The 22442-nt window shown below is 27.0% G+C and overlaps 1 protein-coding gene across 1 annotated transcript in view; it reads left to right on the forward strand.

Annotated features, from left to right (window-relative positions):
• Positions 1–409: 409 nt before the first annotated feature.
• The window catches only part of LOC129971377 (carboxypeptidase B-like), a 42789-nt gene continuing 20756 nt past the window's right edge, over positions 410–22442 (forward strand). Inside the window, exons 1-6 of the mRNA XM_056085086.1 lie at positions 410–561; positions 4180–4255; positions 11879–12015; positions 14958–15048; positions 19086–19187; positions 20397–20501. Of these exons, the coding sequence (XP_055941061.1) occupies positions 485–561; positions 4180–4255; positions 11879–12015; positions 14958–15048; positions 19086–19187; positions 20397–20501 (588 nt within the window). The 5' untranslated portion in view covers positions 410–484. The remainder of the gene's footprint in view (positions 562–4179; positions 4256–11878; positions 12016–14957; positions 15049–19085; positions 19188–20396; positions 20502–22442) is intronic.

Raw genomic sequence — 22442 nt, forward strand, 5'->3', positions numbered from 1 at the left:
AAGCACGTCATTTTGTTCGAGAACTGCAAATCAGTTTATATTGAAGATGAGTCATTTTAAAGAACTATGACGCAAATTTATATGTATCTTTTTCAAGTATCTATTCATTAAGTTTCATAGATATTTATTTACTACCGTTTCCATAGTAACAACGTTAGATGCAACAGTATCTGCACCAAAATTTCGAAATGAATCGTAACACGTCATTTTGTTCGAGAACTCAAATCAGTTTAAGTTTTCAATGCCACACCCAACCCTTTTTCTTAAAAGAAAAAAGATACTACACCCTACGATAACGGTTTCATTGTTCCTGTGATACTTTATATTTATTGAAAAAGGTGCTGTCTTTATCTGTAAATTTACATGAGTATGTTTTTCTGTTATCTACTCGATAACAATTCAAGATATTTGAAAATCTATAAAAGCATACGATGATTTTTTCTGCCAAGAATTCCTTGTTCTGCAAAAGGATTCTACTTTCAACATGGTCATTCTTCGAGCTTGTTTGTTGGCACTTTTTGCCTTAGTATTAGCAGAAGCAAAAAATGTTGACTATACTGGGTAAGATAATATTATTATGTCTATTTACATTTATCAGGTATAATTTATTGAAATGTGGAAGTTAATAAATTATGATAAAAAAGCAAAAACACTCGCTCTTCTATTAATGCAAGAAAACGATTTTTTTTTTGTAAAAAATCTGATATCTAAAAAAAATACTCCAAGAAAATTTAATTAATAATATATTTCTGGATGTTTAGTAACTTTACTTCTGATAATATTCATATCAGACTAATTTTCTTATAATATAGTTTTCATCTATTCAAACTTTTACGATTTTGTTTTTGGCCTCATATTTCTGATAATAATATTAGATTTAACTTTTCATATACTAATAAAAGTCAAAAGCATAAAATAATAAGTGTGAAAATTTTTATATAGCAAGCACCAAAATTTTTATATATTTTATATTATGTTATTTTTTTATTTTTATTATGTCAGACTTTTTTCAAAATATATAATATCAAGAATTTTTGTTATTAAAAAATGTAATAATAACCTGGCAATTTACAATACTAAAATAGAGCTTTGTTATTTGATATGCCAAAAGACTTGTTAAACCGTTAATGAATGAAAATTTGATAATAATTCCTTCTTTACGAAGGTGACGCAAGTCAAAGTTAATTAATGTATAAACTATTCAGTACTAAGAAATTATTATATGTCTGAAAGTATATTACTTAGCCGCACACATATATTATACAATATTGTATGATATATAAACAATATTCGCACTTTTGTATAATATTGCATTATATTAAATGACATAATATAATATCGAACAATAATGTATAATATTGTGGAACAGGATGTGCTACCTGGGATTGTCATTGTTCCAAATTTTTATTACATACTTTTGTAATATGGAATGAAATGGCAAACGAAACTTAAAAAATAGAACGAAAAATACGAGTTGCAAATAAATTAAAGAAGATTAGTTAAAACATATGGTGAAAATATTTCTGTCGTTAATGTTCAAAGAGTTTTACATTCATGGGTAAAAACAGCAGAAATGTGTTTTTGTATAAAAAAACAATTTCGTTGCCTAACGAAAAAGAAATATTTGCGGCATTTTGCAAGCAACTAATGTTGCCTATGCTGAAATATACTTTTATGATCCATAGCATTTCGTAAAAATAATATTTTTTCTTCTAAATGGAACCCTCAAAAATGTCTTTTTGTAATTTATTACAAAATTTTGTAATAATTTTTTATTCAATTAATCATTAAATGATTCCCCGCAATTTTTTAGCTTTAATTCCTATTGAAACTAGCAGAATTTAAATTAAATGATTAATAATGGAAAATTCAATAAAAAAAAGACGATAATATAAATATATTTTCATTCAGATGAATTAAATGTGATGAATCTGATTGAAAAAATAGCTTAAATTATTTTTTGAATCTTTGCTATTTGTCTTTCAGTGCTTTGTAGTGTTAATTATCATGAATTCAAACGTTAGCTAATTCCTTTTATACTGCATGATTTGCAATGTCTCTCGGCAAATGACAAAATTTCTATATTAATTGTTCATAATAGCAATAATTATTGTTTGCTAATTGTTCTGAAATGGAGTTTAAATGTCACCATAAAGACATATATATCTCCATTTAAAAATAATCCAAGATAAACTGTTATTAAATATTTATAATTAATATTTTTAAATATTTGACGATATTTAATAAGAAATAATTCTTCTAAATAACTAAAAATAAATATTAGGAAGTCCCCAATTTACAAAAGCTATAAATCTGCTTAAATTTAACATACATCTGTTTTAATGATAATAGATTTTTTGTCTAAACAAAATATCACATTTTCAAAGTGAAATATAAACGACAAAATATTAAACTGTCCATAGAATTCAATTTTCCACATTACGCTTTAAAATATATTTCTAAAGATTATATCTTAAGGAATTGAGAAAAGGATCTTTGTTAAAGCATCTTAAAAAAATTCTGTATAGAAAAACCCTAATTTTAGATTTGAAATGTTTAATAAACATTATTATTTTGCATATGAAATAAACAACTATTGAAAATTCATACAGGAGCAACATTTGTTTAAAAAATTGTCAACATATATTTTCCTTAATCAAATAAAAATCTAGGAATCACTAATAACATAACGGCGAACAGCAACATATTTATATAGATATACTAGAAGTATATTGCTATAGATATCTAATACTAAAGACTTTTTTCGCCAATTTGTTTAAGCTGACAAACCTTTCGTGTAATGAGAGCATTAGGTTTACATTCTTTCGTAACAAGCTCCAATTACTTTCGATTTTAATCCCTTCATTCGTAACAAGTTCCAATTACTCTTTTGATTTTACTGCTTGATATTCATATATAGTAACATCATATTATAATATCTATACAAATATAATAAAAAGACGATACATGACACTATTATGAATGGGCAAAAAAGTTCGATAACTGAACTTTATTTATTTACGCAAGTTTATTTACGTTTGTTTATTACGCAAATTGTGTTTATGCAAGGTCAGACTGATTTGGTTAGATAGTTATAATATCGTTTTCAAGATGGAATAAAAATTAAACATTCTGTAATCTGATAATAGAAAGATCTTCATTTATACTGAAAAACATTCTGATAGTGCATTAGTAAAAATTATTAAAAAAAAAGGTTCGAGCATTAAAAAAAATCATACAAATTTCGTGCAGATAAAATTTTTTTATACATCATAACATTATATGTATTCGAAAATTTGTGAAAACTTATCTATGGAAAAAAGAATATTAGTTTTGCTATCACTCATTGTTTTAATATTTGTGTAATGAAATTTTTCTTCTGAAGTTTTTTTCATTCATATTTATGAGAAAACTCATGAAAACCTGTCTTCAAAAAGGGTAAAATAATCATAAAGCAACATATTATTATTTTCCCTGTACAGACAGATTATCAGTTTTAAGGAATGGAAGTCTAGATAAATTATTCTTTTAATACTCTCTAACTTATCATAATATATTTTTAATTGAATATACTTTCCAAATATTTTAGACATCTCAGTTCCTGATAGAGCACATGCAATTCAATAACTACAGATTTTTAAAGTTTGTAGAACCTTATAAAGATGAATTTTTGTAAAAAACATTCGCGGATAAAAAAGATAAATATTTGTTTATTAAATATGAAACTTTATAACAATCTCAACTGATGCATTAGGGCATATGAAGTTATTTATTGCAGAAATAATTATAGTTGCACATAAGTTCACCTTAATTAGGTCAATAATGAAATATTGCTATATATTTAAGCAATAAATGATATCTTTTTCTGATAGAATAATGGGAAATATATTTTAAATCAAGCATAATAAATATAAATCATATTTAAAAATATATTGATAATATCAAACTTCAGTATATGCCTTTGCATTTTACTAGAAGGTAGCAATCTTGAAGGTAGGTAGCATTCTATAGTGAAATGCAGATACATAAATTGATTAGGAAGTATTTTAAATGTTTTTTAGAAAATTTTGTTTTTATTAAGAATTTTTATTCAATTTTTTTGTATAATTATTTACCATTAATTCAGGGCATAATGATTTATCATCATTTTTAGTCTAATTCAGTTTTATTTTTTCTTAGGCATAAAGTGCTCACTATCACCCCAAAATCAAAAGCAGACTTGGAATTTCTGCATAAGCTTCGAAACGATTATTCTGTAAGCATGGAATTTTTTTAATTTATAAATTAAAAAATAAACTCTTGCCATTCATAAAGTGGGATAAAAAATAACTGTCAGAATAATTATGCAATAGAACTTTATCAATACATATAAATAAAAACCGTTTTAAAACGTAAAAATTTACTTTTTCGTTAATAATTTATCAATATTGTTTTTCAGTTGTGTGGATTAAATGATACCTGGTGATAACTTATGTAATTATTATCAGAATACAATGGTATTTCGACATCTTAAAAAAATCTGACATTTATTAGCTTCAGATTGTTTGTAATATTATTTACACTGATTTGTTTTTAACATTAGGTAAAAAAAATACTACATGCAACCAAGATAAATTGAACATAAATTAATATTCTTAACGGAAGTTTTTTTGTGTGCGTTGAATATTTTGATTTGATTTGTGATGTCTTCTTTTGGCGCAAGAACCGCATTTGACCCAGCTGAGCCATTTTGTGGAACAGTAACAGACTTGTAAATACACACGCAATTATAAATATAAAATTTTTCGAAAATGTATGTAATAATGGTTATATTAAAGAAATTTTAGATTGCTTTTTTGCCTCTAATTTAATAGTAAATAATGAAAACTGCATATATATTTAAAAAAATTATTACTTTCTCTTAATCTTTACTTTTTGTGAATATTCATTAAGTCTTTAAAGAAATTGCCACAGTATTTGTGTAAAAAAATATATTAATTATTTTCATTCATCATACCACGGATTTCACGGTTTATAATTCCAAAAACTATGCCAACTCCTTTTTGATGAATTTTGTTTATGAATCACAAATTAAATTTGTGACGGATTGTTAGGAGCGAGGATAGAACCTGGGACCTTGTGGTTCGCAGCCCAGTAACATGTCCACGATACAAAAGCAATTGCTTGGGTAGCGTAGCTGTTAACTGGTTTACAAGCTTTTCACCACAAATTGCTTCTATCTAGCTATTTCATTTACTAGATGATTCACACAAGCTGAAATTTGAATCATACTACCACCATGAACAAGTGGCACAACGGCGTGAAAATTTAAGATATAATTCCAAAAGTAATCTTTTAGAGCCAACAGTATTCGAAAATATCAAAATATGCCAAAATCTGAGATCAAAATATATTCATATTTTCTTTAAAAATACGTTGCTATTGAGAAGCTAAAAATAAAGTCATGAAAATTACCTTGTGCCATAATAAAATTGAATAGAAACATAATAGTCAAGAAAAGTACCATATATTACCATAATAATGATGAATAGTACCAGTAAGTGTCATAATAGTCATGAATATTATAATAATACAGTACTATAATACTCACGGATAGTAAAATATAATATTATGATACTCATGAATAGCACAATATAATACTATAATACACATTAATAATACCATATAGTACCATAATTTGAAAGATATTACCATATAGTCATACCATAATAGTCATGAATAATAACATATGGCGCCATAATAATCTTTAATAGTACCATAGTACTATAATAATCACGCATAGCACTTTGAAGTACAATAATTACATTCATAATAAATAGCAATTTTATTTATGTTACTTTTTTTTCGAAGGAAATGTACAACCATGTTTAAATGTTTTTTGTTTTTTTTCATGTAATGATACTTAATAGCGAAATTTTTCCAATAAAACTTGTTAATTATTACTTGTTTAATTACTAAATATTTTTCATAGACAAAAGATTAAAATAAAAAATATTCATAGTAATGAAGGAAAAAAACCGCCTCAAATGTACAAAAAAAGGAAATCATGCATTTAATTAAAGTTCCTCCATTTATAAATATTTTTTGAGTTTCTAATTTTAAAAAGACGTCATGAGAATGAAAAATCATGCAAGATCAGCTAAAGAGCGAGGAAAATACTTAATACTAAATTGAAATTTTTTATATTTCTACATTAAATACATCATGTGTGCTTTCCATGAATAACATTCCAAAACCAAAAAGTAGAAATTCTATTATGTAATTAACTTAAAAACAAATATATTTCATGTAATTATAATGTTCCTTCAATAAAATAAATATTAAATAAATAAAAGAAATATAAAATAGGAATTTGTAAAACAAAGCATTTGATTTTTAAAGCTAATTTTATGTTCTGTTGAAAAAATAATTTTATATGATTATTAATAAAGAAGTTAATATTTCTGAATGAATATACTGTTTTTATGATATTTTAATATATCAATATATCATTTTTGATTCCTGATTGGTTTTTATTAAAATTCAGTTTTTTAAAAATTTTTATTTTTTATGATGCAAATTGTTCTATTTTTTTGATAATACAATTTTATTTTTTATTTTTTTATAGAACATCCTTTATACTATAAAGATCAACAAAAAAAAAGTAACAATTAAAAAAAAAATATCACTTTAAAGAATAACAAAAAGTTATATTATTAATAATAAAGCTTTACATAAAAATTATTTTTATTATGAGATATTTTGCACATTTGTTTTAAGCTACTATTATAATTTTTAATTGTTTAATCAGCAAAACCAATTTAGCTTGAAGTTGCATACAAATAATACAGTAAATGAAAAAAAAATGCATTCAATACAGCATTGCAAAATGAATTAATTTCTTCGTCAAGTATACATAATATATAATTCTAAAAATATTTAAGTATTTTTTATCGATAAGAATAACACTCAGCGGCCCACTTAATTTATTTTTCGAAATCTTACGATTACTCTTACGTCAACTTTAATCACCTCTCTCTCACACACAGTTTTTTTTATCAGAAAGTTATTGATTTTAGAGTCCTTTGAATCAACCTTCGAGGTCCAACAGAAGTGTTTACATTTACCGATTAACCCCTTCACAATGACAAACGATTATTTAGGGTCTAAAGAATAAAGAATTTGATTTAAGTAACAAAAAGGCACCTCGGGTGGAAGATCATCGATTGTTAAAAAGTCAACAAACACATCTCTTCTGTTCCAAACTACATCGCAGATAAGCACAAGGAGTTTTTTTTTATCTTAATTCTTGATGGTTCTAGAGTTTTATCAGACCATTTGATTGAAGGCATTGATTTTTAGTTTATTGTTTGGTAGTCTGATCTTTGTCTAAAATTTTATCAGAAATGCATCAAAAGAATGGTCGTATTCTTCAATTCATTCAGAAAAAAAATTTATATCCATTAATCTATTTTTAATGCTCTGGCAATACAAGAAATAATATCTATATGATGTATATATTTACATGGAAAAAAGGATTGGTTTTATGATTGATCATATTATTCATAAGAAGAATATTTGTATTCAAATAAAGCATTCCCCTGAAGATAATTTTTCATTTAAGTTAAGTTCAGTTATTTCATTCATCACTTCATTTTCTCGCAACTAATTTAGGTTTTGTTTTGGATATGACATTATTTGTACACAATAAGAACATACTCGTAAGTAGTACAAATCACAGCAAAATATTTATACGATATTGTTCAATATAGTGTTAGATTTATACAAATAATTTTGCATGTATGCATTTTCAAAGAAAAAAATCTCGTGATCCCCCAATCATTTCAATCTGTACATTCCTACACCAGATATTTTAAAATTAATCTTAATTATTTGCAAACCAGTTTTATGTAACAAATTCCGATAAGCTGAAAAAACATTCAATTACTAGCCTCTTTCATAAGAACTAATTTAAAAATTTCTCATACAAAAAAGAATTTAATTAAATAATACAATTTTAAATTTAATAGTAATTATAATAATTAATACTATTTTAAATTAAATACTAAAAATAATAATTAATGCTATTTTAAATTGAATAGTAAAAATAACTTTCGAACTTAATCTAAATACGATATACTTATTAAATGGGACATTTAAAAACATTATTTAGTAATATATATGTTTTTCAAAATTTTTAAATAACTTAATATAAGATTTGTAAAAGATAATAAAAATATTAGAATAGTATTTAATTATTTTATTCTATTCATATTTGAACGTAACTTGAACCAGTTCTAGTGAATGGCCGATGTTAATCAATTGAAAACGTAAAATTAATATAATCTAAAAATATTTCTAATGAATACATTGCAATTAAGAGTTTCCTAATGTTTAGAAACTTAAAGGTAGTTGCCTATTTTGTCTATTTGATAATCTGGTCATGCTAGTAGCTTATCCATAAAATTTTATATCTGTATTAAGTTTTGGTCTGAATATGTAAATGGACTATCTGTTTCTACTTCCGTGGGTAATTGAAAATAATTACTAAAAAATGATTACATATATAAAAGAAATTTGATAGTTAGTCTTGATATTAATATTAATTTGGTTCATATCTGCATTAGATTAGAACCAAATCGATCAGTTTTTAAGGAAATAATCCAAAATTCGTAAAAGATAACCTCCATTATACTACTAAGAAAAAACGCAAATTACACCATATTATATAAGAATATAAGAAAATATAGAACTTATAATTATATTTTGTTTTATAATTTGTTGTATTTTCCATTCATATGAATTAATTTGAAGCAATTAAGGTTTTTTTTTAAATTTCAAATAAATTCTTAATTTGTATTTATTACTTTTCAAAGAAACCAGACTTACAATCAGGTAATTAAAATGAAATTTCATTACACACATCATTTTTAGATAAACATTCTTATTTAAATATCAAATTTAGATTAAATAATACATTTGAACAAAAAAATTCTCTTCAGAACTGAAAGATATTAAATGCAGTATATTAAATCGCATTTTACGCTATTTTAATTTCCGAATGACATTTAAAACTTAAATTCATTCAAAAATGAAGACAATGATTACTGATTCAAGAAAATTTTAAAAAAATAGTCATAGTTAGCATAAAAGTAATGAATTGTTAAAAAATTGCACTTAAAAAAATCTATTTCCAATCTGAGGAACCAGAATTAAGGAAGTAAATAAAATCTCATCACATTTCTGATAATTACATCCATTAAATTCTTCATCCCAGCATAAACTGGCAACCGAAAGCTGAAAAATTTACCGAAATTGCAATTCGCCACCCAAATCGGAACCTTCAAGATGAGGAAAAAAAAAGCAATAAACAATGGCGAGGGAAAGAGTCATTTTACGCCAAAATTACCCTCATTATTATAATTCAAGGGCGTTTCGAGATATACATGTTTGCGAGCAGCCAAGCGAGGAATCGCAAGTTTGTTTTTCTTTGTGACTTTTTGCAATATTACCTTACCTTTTGTTTCCGTTATTGATCGACTTCGGCAGAAAGCGGCACAAACAACAACTTCGTCGATTTCGCAGTCAACAGCAGTTCTGATATGCGACGAGGAATTATTTTTAGTGCTCACTTGAATATGAATCGCCTATTGACCTGCTCTGACATTTCTGAAAGATATGTATTGCTGTTGCATGTAGACGTCGGTTGTAGAAGGTTAGAATATAAATTTTGTTGTTTTTCTTCGTTCTGTTTCTAATAATAATATTTCATGCATCAAAATTTTTGAACCCTGTAGTTCAGTCATACTCTACATTTAATGGTTGTAAAGCCATTAATTATATATTTTTAAGATTGATATTTAATCTGTACTTATAATAAAGACAGATGTTTGAATAATATGTGTGTGTTAGGATTGATAATTTTATATAGAATTACCAAAATTGTCACAGGTATAATTTGGAGGAAGAAAATGTGCACTTAAAAAATTAGATGATATCTTGTTATTTCTTCGCAATAACTCACAAAATATAATTGCACGAAACTGATTTTGAACCAATTTTAAATTAAATTTTTTTTAACCATTTTAAAATTAAAAAAATATTTTTTTAACCAAAAAATTTATTTGTCTTGCCGATTTTTAAAAAAAATTTCGTCTACATTTTGAATAATTTTTCATAACAGTTTTCATTGATATTTTGAATTTCAAATTGTTTTTAGTTTCATTAGATATTTAATGTGTGATTTTCTTCCAATAAATAAAGCAATCGAAGAATAATTCTATTATATCTATGAAGTTTATATGAAGAAAAAGAAAATGTAGCTTTATTACTTTGAAGGCTAAAAAATAAATGAATTGAGCTGAAGATTAATAGTATTATACCGGCATCCATTAGAGTGATTCATAACTAGAGTGGTAGCTGAACTGTAGAGTAAAAAAAATTATAAAGGCATCCATTAGAGTTGTTCATAGCTAGAGTGGTAACTGAGCTGAAGATTAATAGGATTATAATGACGTCCATTAGAGTGCTTCACAACTAGAGAGGTAAGTGAGATAAAGATTAATAATATTATAATGGAATCCATTAGAGTTGTTCATAACTCGAGTGGTAACTGCTCTGAAGATTAATAGGATTATAATGACATCCATTAGAGTGGTCCACAACAAGATTGGTAACTGAGCTGAAGATTAATATATTATAATGGCATCCATTAGACTGGTTCTTATACACAATTTATAAAACATATCCAAGTTTATAAAAATAATAAGATTTTAATATCTATCATAAGTTCATGCTTTCAAATATTTGAGTTAGGAAATCATAAAGATCATAAAGATTTACTTGGAAATGAACCAAGTGAACCAGCTGGTCTTCAAAGATGGCTAAATTTAAATGTATGAAGCGAAGGGAATTTTTTTCTTTGGGGAAAGCGCTCTTTTGTTTACGTTTCGAAGCTCACTACATATATTGTCATAGAAATAAACTGTAGTGGCATTGCAGCTGTCTGCAGAACGACGTGAAATTAGATTTTAGATTGCGTTCACTGCTGCGTTTGTCATACTACTATGACGTAAATTTACTGATTTTATTATTTCATACGTAAAGATCACATTTCAAAATGTAAAATATCTTCTTATATATCTTTTGAATAAATTAGATTAAATGTGCATGAATAGACAAATACAATTTAGATGAAGAAGTAAAAATCCAATAAGGTTAATACAAAAATGAGAAAAAAAATACATAATCCTTCTTTTGTTCAAAAATACTGATTTTTATCTCTTTTAGAAACGAAAGTAGAGCAATATATGTTTTTGTACACATATTAGTTTTTGTAGACACACTGTAAAATATGTTCTATATTTTACAGTGGGTTTAGATTGTTTTTCATGCCAAATACGTATTTGACTTGAATTTTGGGAAGAATAAAAGCGACTGTTCGGAATTTCGATTTTAATATTTTTTTTTATTCCGAATGTCCTGTTAACTCTCAAAATTATTTCACCCAAATTGTTTAATGCATTGAGAGTAGTTTATCATGCCCAAAGTACAATACAGAACTTATGGTATTCATTCTTTTTGCAAATTAAGTATTGGATCTGAAATAATCCTTTTTTACATCATAGAATTACTAGAAATTGTCCAAAGTCAAACATGTTATTCGAAATATATGAAATAAAATTTTTATTTTCATTGTTTATTGACCAATATTTAAGTTATCAGTAAATTTTTATAGATATATTTCTATGCGTCCGTTTTGCCATACATTTTTTTTATATGTACTGTAATTTTCTCAAAATGTGTGTATGATTTAGCTTCATTAACCTTTTAAGCTTAATGCAACATTACAAAATTTATTTACACCATTTATTACAAGACCCCTTTACATTGATTCCAGGTTGACCTATGGAACGAGCCCAGGTACAGTGGTGTCCCGGTCATGACACACTTGAAACCAGAGCTGGTTGATGCAGTAGAAGAAGCTTTGACTGCACACAAAATTGATTTCGATGTTGCATTCCACGACTTGCAGACGTAAGTTTAATAAATATTATTTCATATTTACTATTATTATTATGAATCTAATTAAAAGTATTATAAAAATACAAGTGATGTTACCTACAATTCCTTCATGTTTTTGAACAAATTTAAAACTATACACTTATTAAACAACGAAGACGGACAGAGTTATGGATTTCCCTCTCAAGTATTTTACCCCCAATCTGATATAAATATACAATTATGATGTAATAATTGGATACCAAATTCCATACATTTAGCTTGTTACATTTTTAAGTTATCATTTCCATGGGCAATTCAAAGAAGAAATTATTTTTTCACACTAGAGAGGTGTAAAACAATCCATTTCTTTAAAATATTGAGGTTGAATTCTTTGACTAGTTTATGTCTTTCCTTTATAGATTTTATTAAAGGCTTATCAATAATAACCCTTGTTAAAACAAGATTGAAATTTTGCGAACCAAATTCAATTGTATGAATGGAAGTTAAAGCTATCTATTTTATGTAATTCTACTCTATAAAAATATTTATTATGTAAAAATTTCCTTTGAGATTTTTTCTATATCGTTGGTTATAAAATGATCTAAATATGAATCTCAGCTTTTATTAGACTCTTTTTATGTATTAAAAAGAATTTTTCTATAAATAATAGTAAATACGAATAAATGTTTAACTTAAAAATGTTTCTTCATTAAATGGAATTTTTCAATTTATAAAGAAAGTCATAATTATTTTTCTTCGAAACTCTAAACTTACAAAACTGTTTCGAGTATTAGCTATTTTTGTTAAACGCCATTCAGTCCTTTTCTAAAATTATAATTTAAGTATTAAATAGAATATTTGATGAAAAGCTGACAGTAAGAGTAATAGAAAATAAACTTATTGAAGAGTAAAAAAGAAATGAAATTATGAAATTATTTTGCCTTAAATTAATGGCATACAATGCAATCACTTGTTTAATCCTTTAATTGATCAGTCCATGATCTCTGTTGGCATCACATTATTCAATTATTTAGATGCAAAAAGCACACATAATACAGGTTTAGTTTACTTATATTAACGTCCAGTTGTGAAGCAACACTAGGGCTATTTTGGGAAGGACCTCGTAATTTAGAACCGCGGTCAGATGACGAGGATGACACCTGAGCTGGCACCCCCCTCTCCACACCGCACCACACCAGTGGGAGGATGTTTGGTCTGACGGATTTAGCGTGCAACAGGCCCCCTTACACGACGGTTATTCGGTAGAATCGGGCCACGAACCTGAAACCCTACGGCTCACAAGCCGAGACCTTACCATCAGGCCACCGCGGCCCCACATAATCCAGGAGCACTTGTTATGAGTGGTACAGGAATTATTGCCTAAATTCATTTCTGTATTAGCATTACAACATTTTTCTTTCAGATCATAAACCATAATATAGAAAAATATTTCCTAAAAATAACACTGATATTAATTTGGAAAATATTTCCTTACATTTTGGAAATTCTATTATAATTTCATCATCCCAATTGATTGGCAAAATATTCTCCATGCTCATATTTCTCATTTTTGTAATCCACAGAGTTTACTATTTCATTTAATCAGTATTTTATCTCAAAACTCCTTACAATGAACTATTAGTTTGTTAACTGTTAATGTCCCAGTTAGTTTGGAACAAAATAATAAATATAATGTCTTTTGTGCTAAAATAACAATCAAAATATTTCACAATTTTTTCATAAAAACAAATATAAGTATTTCAAAAAATACCTCATCTTCATTTCAGTAATATATATATTTTTATGTATCGCTAATACGCGATGCAATATAGAAAGATATTTCTTAAAAATAGCATTGATGTTTACTTCAAAACATTTTCCTTAGTATGTCACCACTCTTTTTTAAGAGGTATTTCAAAAAATAACGCCGGTGAAATCTTTGGAATATATCCTTTTTATGCCTATAAGGTAGTACAAATAGATTTTGTTTTTGCAACTACCGAAAGACCAAATATAATATTATATTGATTCACTTGAAGGAGATTCACTTGTAGGAGATTTATGATAACGTTAATGTTCTTTATAATTATTATGAGGAATTATGAGTCTTTTAATATTTTGTCAATTCAACAAATAGAATAAAAGGAATTTACAATCTAGAATTCGTATTGTTTTGATAAGTTTCATGAAAAATTTAAAAGAAATTATAAGAATAATATAAATGCTACTTTTTCTGTAAAAAAAATCAACTGAAACAAAATAAATAATATTTATGATAATAACTGCATAGTATTCGAAGTATTTTTGCGGTGGGTTTCAATATGTAAGTTACGTTGGCTAGGTATGAAAAGAGAAGGAAAAATGCTAAAATGTTTGGAAAAAAAAGATGATCATTTTTACAGCAACTTAACATATTTATCAATAAAAGTTACATATTTGATAATAATTCTATATTTGAAAAAAAAACATATTTTGGATCAAATGATTTAAAAAAATAATAACGATTTATTAAAAAAATAAAAATTAGAGAGATTTATTTTTTGTTACCGCTCTTGCCCAAGAAAAATGTAAATTACTGAAATATTTAACTAAATATAATAACGATGACAAAGATATTTATTGAATGAAAGATGAAAGTTTTTAACTGAAATGGTAGTTGGGGGAAAAAGATCTTTTTATGAAATAATGAATTAAAAAAATAGATTTATCAAAGATAAATATTAGGAAATAGTATTTAAAATAAAACATGAAAAACAGTATTAAATAATGGAAAAAATATTGGAACATTATTTAAAAGATTTGTACAGAAATTACTGTTAGAATCAACTTGTCATGTAAATATATCTAGGTATTTAATAGATTTAGCTAACTCCTGTGTGAAAAAATATTTTTACATATAAGTAAAGTTATTTTGGAAAATCACAACAACACATTTTTCTAGAATTTTAAATATTTTTTAATAATTCATTTTTCAGCGTGATTGATACTGAAAAAGTGATGAATGCTCCTAGCGATCCTAGTCACGCTGCCGCATTTGATTTCGGAAAGTACAACGAATACGAGAAAGTAAGTTGAATCATTGGAATTAATTTCATCAAAATCAATTTTCTCGTTATATCAGCTTTGGCCGAGTAAAGCGCCATCTATCGGTTTTTGATAAATAACAATGCTGTGAAATAAAACTTTATGAGCCATATTAACAAAATATAGCATCGAAGAAACATCATTATTCAAATAATTTCTTACATAATTTTGGAATGTGTTCCTCAAATCTCGAACGCTCTGTAAATTTCTATGCAGCCAATAATAAAAAAAAAAAGAGCAATTGTGATAGTTAAAAGAATTGATAATTATTTTACAATAATTTCTACACTTTGCAGTATCATTGAAATTATGACATACATTATTTTGGTGATTACAATTCCATTTTTAAAATGAGCATTCATTGGTAATATTCGCAGTTTTGAATGATTTTTTATCTTCATCAATAGTAACTGAATGTAAAAGTCAATAATTCAGAAAAATAATCCAAAATATAACTAAATCTATGTTCATTGTATTTCAAAATAAAATAAATAATCTAGCATATGAATTAGCATAACCGCTAATTTAATATTCAATGGATTGTATGTTTTTGAATACAAAATGAGACTTGATATTGCATCGTAAACGTATGCTAGATGTTAGGTCAATGATTCTATCATGTGATTATGATGCCATGCGATATAATTTCATTATTTTCTCACTTTCCTATAATACAAAAAAAATCATTATTACTTTTTTACTTTCACGTATATGAAGCACAGAGAAAATATTATAATGGCCAAAAAATTTAAAAAATTGAAGAGATTTTGACAAATATCCACGCTTCAGACTTCCTTAAATTCAGAAAACAATTTTTGGCGTTATATCTGTCTGCGAAATCTTCTTAAAAATGTGTTGAGAAAAATGGGAGAACTCATTTATATGATCTTTACACTAAATTTATAAATTTCTATCAAATTTTCAACGAATTCCATTCATAGGAAGTTTGTACATCTAAATGTCCAACCATAAGTAAACACGATATCTATTAAAACCAAGAGAAACATATGGATAAAATTTGAACCACAAATTTAATATATAAAGTGTAGATATTAAACATACGATTAAATCAAGCATCAAGGAGTTTACCATAAGTTGATCTGTATTTTCATAACCATGTAAAAGCAAGAACTCAAGAACGAGTGACATATATATATATAAAACTTGGTATGCGATTTTGTGACTACATTTACAGTTAGAAATCTCCAAAGATCTCACTTTAATAGGCTTTATCGTAACTATTATTCACGAATGGTATACCTTTAATATACAAGTACATTTATTAAAGAATATGTGAGAAAGTTTTGGTGGGATACTCCAGCTGTTTACTTAACAGAATGAATCATTTCATATTTTTATGTTTTTTTACTCTCCTGATCTGCGAGAATAAATTATTTTTTCCAGTTCGAATCTGCTTCTACTTAGTTCGAACATGGCTGAATTGAAACCTGTTATATTCAAGCTCAGTCGTCGTCGTCGTCACAAATCAAATAAATCCCTACTAGAAGGAATTCCTTGGGATACTCGCATCTTTGAACAATTCTCTTCATTTTCGCATTAGATCCAAGACATCCTTACTTTAAAAAGAATTTATCTCCCCTCGACTTCCTTTCAGAGGAACATTCCTTCCTCTAGTATTTTATTTTTATCACCATGAATTGAAACTAGAATTTTCATCTCTCGCTCAAATAAAACTTTTGAAACTCTTCTTCCGGATTCGGTTACAGTTTTTAAGTAAATACTAAATTGTTAAAGACTTTTTTTTTTGTTAAAAAAGAGTTGGAATTGGAATGAGTCTAATAAAAATATTTGATATGGTAAAAATCATTTGCAAATTTTTCCTTATTCGAAATTATATTAGTTTGAGAAATATTTAGAATTCTACGATAGCACAAATAGATGATAAGCAATCTGCCCAATTAAAAAGGTTTTGGTTGGTATTTCGGATAACTTAATGCTTTTCTAACGGAAAGAAATTATTTTGCTTACCAGAGAATGATTTTTATTCTTTTTTTTATTTGTTTTCATGATGGAACAATTTTGTAATTGATTTTACACCTACTTTGCAGCAGTTTTGAAATTTAATTCTTTTGTATCATCTAAATTATAATGCAATATTATAATACTTTCAATTCCTTAATAAAATTAATATATTAATTTAATTTAATTCTTTAATCCACACTAGTGGAGGCATTGGATAATGAATGTGGGAAAAAGGATCTTCAAGATAATATTTATAATAACGAATTATATTGCAAAATTGCCGGCATAACAAATTATCAAAGGAACCAACTTTTAGAGCACCAAAAGAATTATGAGAACTGCGAAGAATTCCATTGCAGCTGACTTTTAAAGTGAGAACGCAGATAATTTGGAAATTAAGAATTCAGACGATTTTTAAAGCGCATACTGACAGTTAAAAATTGCAAAAGAATAAATATTTTCTGTATTTACATTAAAAAAAACAGAAATAAAGAAGAAAATAACTTTTAATTATAAGCTTAACTTTCTTTATTTAATAAACTTTTAATTATAATAAAGAACAAAATTAAAATCTTTAATCGATATTTTTTTAATATTTTTAATTTAACATTTTTCGAAATATAGTTGCAGTTCATATACAAACTCAACCATTGCAAGTAAACAAAACAGCATTAGATTTGCTGGAAGAGCTTTCCGATGGGTTGCTATATTGGCGACAAACTCGGGGGCACACTATTCTTCACTTCACCCAATTTTTTTTGCATGCATTTCCTTTTACTGCATTTATTGACTTTTTTTTCTATATTTCCGTTAATTTTCTGCAGCGTTTCTCGGAACCTTTAGATTGGAAACGATATTGCTGCGGTTCGCGCCACATTCAACCATTTCGATAAAATTTGGCGATAAACCTTTTGGGTGAAAATGACTGTATATCAATGCTGTTCCATATTTAGAACTGTTAAAAGGGTTTCAATTTTCCCTTGTAAACAATACATACCTTTTGATTCATCTTCCCATTTTAAAGCTGGGCTAAGTTTTGATATACAGTCATTTTGCCTTTTCCAAGGTTGGCAATTTTTCGGTGTCACTTTTGCTACCGTTACCCTATTGCTGCCGTTCTCGCCGCATTTGGCCATCTCTCTAAAATGTGGTGATAAATTATTTTTGTGGCGAAAATGACTGTGTATCAAAGCTGTTCCTGAAGCTGAACAATATGGACAGACTATAGACATTGTTCTTATTGAAACAGAGGCATCATTTCTGTAATCCACACATGGATCGAAATTCAGAGAGGTGTACTCCTTTTCGGACAAAATATCAGGAACGTTTGTTGTTTCACTTCTTCTCTAGTATCTCAAATTTAAATGTCTTTCAATGTCAGCAGACATCCGAGATTCATTCTGACTTTGTAATTCAATTGCAGTTCGATTTAAAGAGGGATGGTTACTTCGCTCTGCAGAAGACTCTTCTTTGAAGAAAGTGTGAACATTCCTTCTCTGATATTCGCTAGCCTAACGTTTCTTTCCTCTACATTTTCATTATCGCGCAACAAACGAAGCGTTTTGGCATTTAATGTGCTCCGGCCAAGGTTGAATTTCCTTCTTTTGGGGATAATGATATTTGAATCGCTGTTTAAAATCAGACGTAAGCAAAGAAATGTTTCGCATATGAATACCACAGCTCTTGCTATTTGAGCATGCGAAGTTTGAGATTTCCACTCAAGCACGGATAAGTGCAAACCACAGATACTGCTGCTTTAAGCATGCGCGAATCATAATAGGAAAACAATTGAAATCTTAATTATAAAACTCTTTTTATTATTTTGATATTCCTTAAATATATTAAAACCTTCCCCGATAAATGCCCTACAAAATGATACAAATATCTCCAAAATTATTTAAGCATTTTTAATTATTAAGCATAGAGTTTTTAGGGTTTTAACATACAGACGCTTTCAGGGGACTTCATTTTATACTATATATAGATATCAAACGCTCATTTAATATCGACTTATGACTTGTGTTTTTCATTTCTAGGTTATAGCCTTGATACAATCCTTGGCTGCCGATCATCCAGATGTCGCCAAGTTGGAAGTTGTTGGAAAGTCTTATGAAAACAGGCCCATCTACTCCTTAAAAGTATGTACAAAATTTAACATTTAAAATGATTTATATGGAATATATTAATCAGTGTAATATATTTCTCATAATTCTAACTATTCAACTGTTAAAATTATGACTGAAGATTAATGTACGGTTATTCAACAAGTATGATAAAATATTGCCAATCGTCCAAAAACAAGCCAAAAGTGTACCATCATGGATAGGTGTCAGAAATGGTAACGAGTTGCTTTAAGGGTTGCAATAAAAAAATGTCAATTTGGCATTAGATGAGAACTGAAATAAAAGTAACTCATTGGTGGCCGTGTACTTATCTTAAGTCTAAGCTTTTAACTATTCAACTATTAAATTTTTAGGGGGGATTTCAGTAAACAACGAGTTGTGATTTGAAATTGATTGACATCATTTAATTTTAGTTTTTTATGAAGGAAAATATGCATAGTTTTCCTTCAAAATAAGACGCAGTCTCGGCAGTGGAAGATTTACGACAAGACAAACTAGGCAGCTGCCTGGAGCCATAGACAGATCGATTAAAATTATTATTAGATTATTTATCAAATAAAAAAATTATAAGAAATATACAATTTTTAATTATTATATATTAGATATAATTAGACTGTAGTGCGAGTTTACATTAAATTATTAAAATCATTAATTAAATAAATAATTACTTCTTTATAATGTATTGGAATACGGATTATTTATTGTTTTTTATGCTATATATTTCACTTTATAAATACTGTAAAATAGTAATTTTTAATGTTATATTTGTTTCAAATTTATCTTCTTTAAGCATTTATAATATATTTTTTTAAAATATAGAAATAAATAACTAATCTGAATAATGAATTTTTCAATATTTTTACTACGCAAGTTCTCTTTCCTGCTTGTTACAAAAACAAACAAGCGAACAATTATACATATACGTTCGCAGTCATTAAATAAAAAAAATAAAGTGTAGAAAGGTTAAACTAAATCCATCAAATATTAAAAGAGGAAGATAAAAATCAAATGTATTACCTAGAGCATCAAAGTTTAGAATTTTAAGAATACAAGTACATAAGCATGAATTATCGGCTTTTGAATTTAACACAGAAAACTAAAAAACCAAAACAATCAAGCCACTTGAAAAGCCAGGAGATCAACCTCTTTATTATGTGATGAATCAAATTATTACTAATAACGATAATATGTGACTTTCAATATTTTAACGTGTTTTTATTGCAGATTAGCAGCGGTAAGTCTGACACCAAACCAGCCATCATGATGGAATGCGGCATCCATGCAAGAGAATGGTCCTCTGTTGCAGCTGGAGCATATCTTGTAAACAAGGTAAGATATAATTGAAATTTTTTGCGCTTACTCTCCTGCTATATGACTGATATACAGCTGGTTACGAATTGCATTTTGAATCGTTTTTCTCGAGGGCTGGGATAGCCTGGTTGGTAGGATGTTGGATTTGTGTCCCTTGGGGTGCGGGTTCTCGTGTGTGAGGTGGCTGGCTCACGTATAAATTTGTCGTGGTCACAAAGTCCTCCATGTCGAGAGTAATGCTAATGGTTCAGGGGTGATAGTTCCCTGATTCAGGCCTAAATTACGATCTGTAGATGAATGAATGAAAATGCATGAATGAAGCGCATGCCGTAAAAAGGGTTGTGACGTGCATATAGCTAAGTCATGCTCTTGGCCCTAGATGGCTCTCCTGAAAAACAAGGGACGCACCCTTGGTTTAAAATCGCTGACTTCTAAAGTTAGTGGGTTTGTCTATGACAAGTCCCGTTAGAAATAACAGCGACAATCTGTTTCCTCTGATTGGCCACTTCTAAAATTTATATAGATTTATTATTCTCTTGATGAAACTAAACGCCAAATTTCTGCTATCTGTCTTGATGCGATTTTATAATACTGACATACACACCAACGAATCGGTAGGCTGCTTTGCAATCAATAGATTTTGATATTGATCTGAAGACTACGAAAGAATTTTTTTAGAAATTAAATTTATTTCATTAACTTTCATTTTATTTTGCCAAGCTATTTATTTTTAATTTATTGTGTTCACAGATAGGAATCATTCTAAAATGGATTTTTTTTTTAGATTCAGAGAGGTTTGAAACTTAAGAGATTCGTTAAAAATATTATGATAGAAATTTTTGAAGATTATGTTAGTTTCTTTTCGCTTATTTAATATATTATAACACCAGAAAGGCCTGTAAAATATTATTAGTATGGACAATATTGTCTAAATTGTCAAGGTAATTAGCTTATTATGGAGATTAGATCATCTTTACTATAGGCATATCTTAAAACATGATATGACGAGGGAAATTATTCTTTAATTTTTGTGAAGGATTAAAATTTGCAATTATAAAGTTACTTGTATTTCGAGAATGAAAAATGTCAATAAAAAAGAAATTATTCATGAAAACATTACCGAAAAATTTGATATTTTTACAGCATTTATTTTTTATTACTTCCTTTCACGGAAATGATTCAGAAGCTAGGTCATAATTACAATAGTCTAATTTTAAAACATGATATATCGAACGAAATTATGTTTTATTGCTTCTGAAAGACTAAAAACTGTAATTTTAAAATTACTTATATTTCAAGAATTAAAAACATCAATAAAAAAATAAATTATTAAAACATTATTGGAAATTTCGTTACTTTTACAGTTCTTTTCACGGAAATGAATCGGATAAACAGATAATATTTTACAGAAATGAATCAGATAATCAAGTTATATTTCACGGAAATGAATCGGGTAATATTTTACGGAAGTGAATCAGATAATATTTCATAGAAATGTATCACAGGCCAGGTCTCTTTAAGAAAAGCCTATTTTGAAATACGATATACCGATTTAAGCTATGATTTAATTATTCTGAAAGATTAAAAATTACAATTATAAAGTTACTTGTATTTCCGAGAATGAAAAATATCAATAGAAGTAAATTATTAATGAAAATATTTCTGAACAATTTGTGAACTTTATAATATTTATTTCTTATGAGTTTCCTTTCCAGAAATGAATAAAATAATTAGATAATATTTCATGGAATAATGAATCAGAAGCTAGGTCATCCTTAGAAGAGGCCTATCTTAAAACATGATATAACAACTGAAATTATGTTTTAATTCTTCTGAAAGATTAAAATTTTTAATTATATTAAGTTACTTGCATTTAAAAATTTAAAAATACCAATAAAAATTATTCATAAAAATATTACTGAGCAATTCTTTACTTTTATAATATTTATTTCTCATTAG

Source organism: Argiope bruennichi, chromosome 6 (assembly GCF_947563725.1).
Source record: "Argiope bruennichi chromosome 6, qqArgBrue1.1, whole genome shotgun sequence".
NCBI lineage: Eukaryota > Metazoa > Arthropoda > Arachnida > Araneae > Araneidae > Argiope > Argiope bruennichi.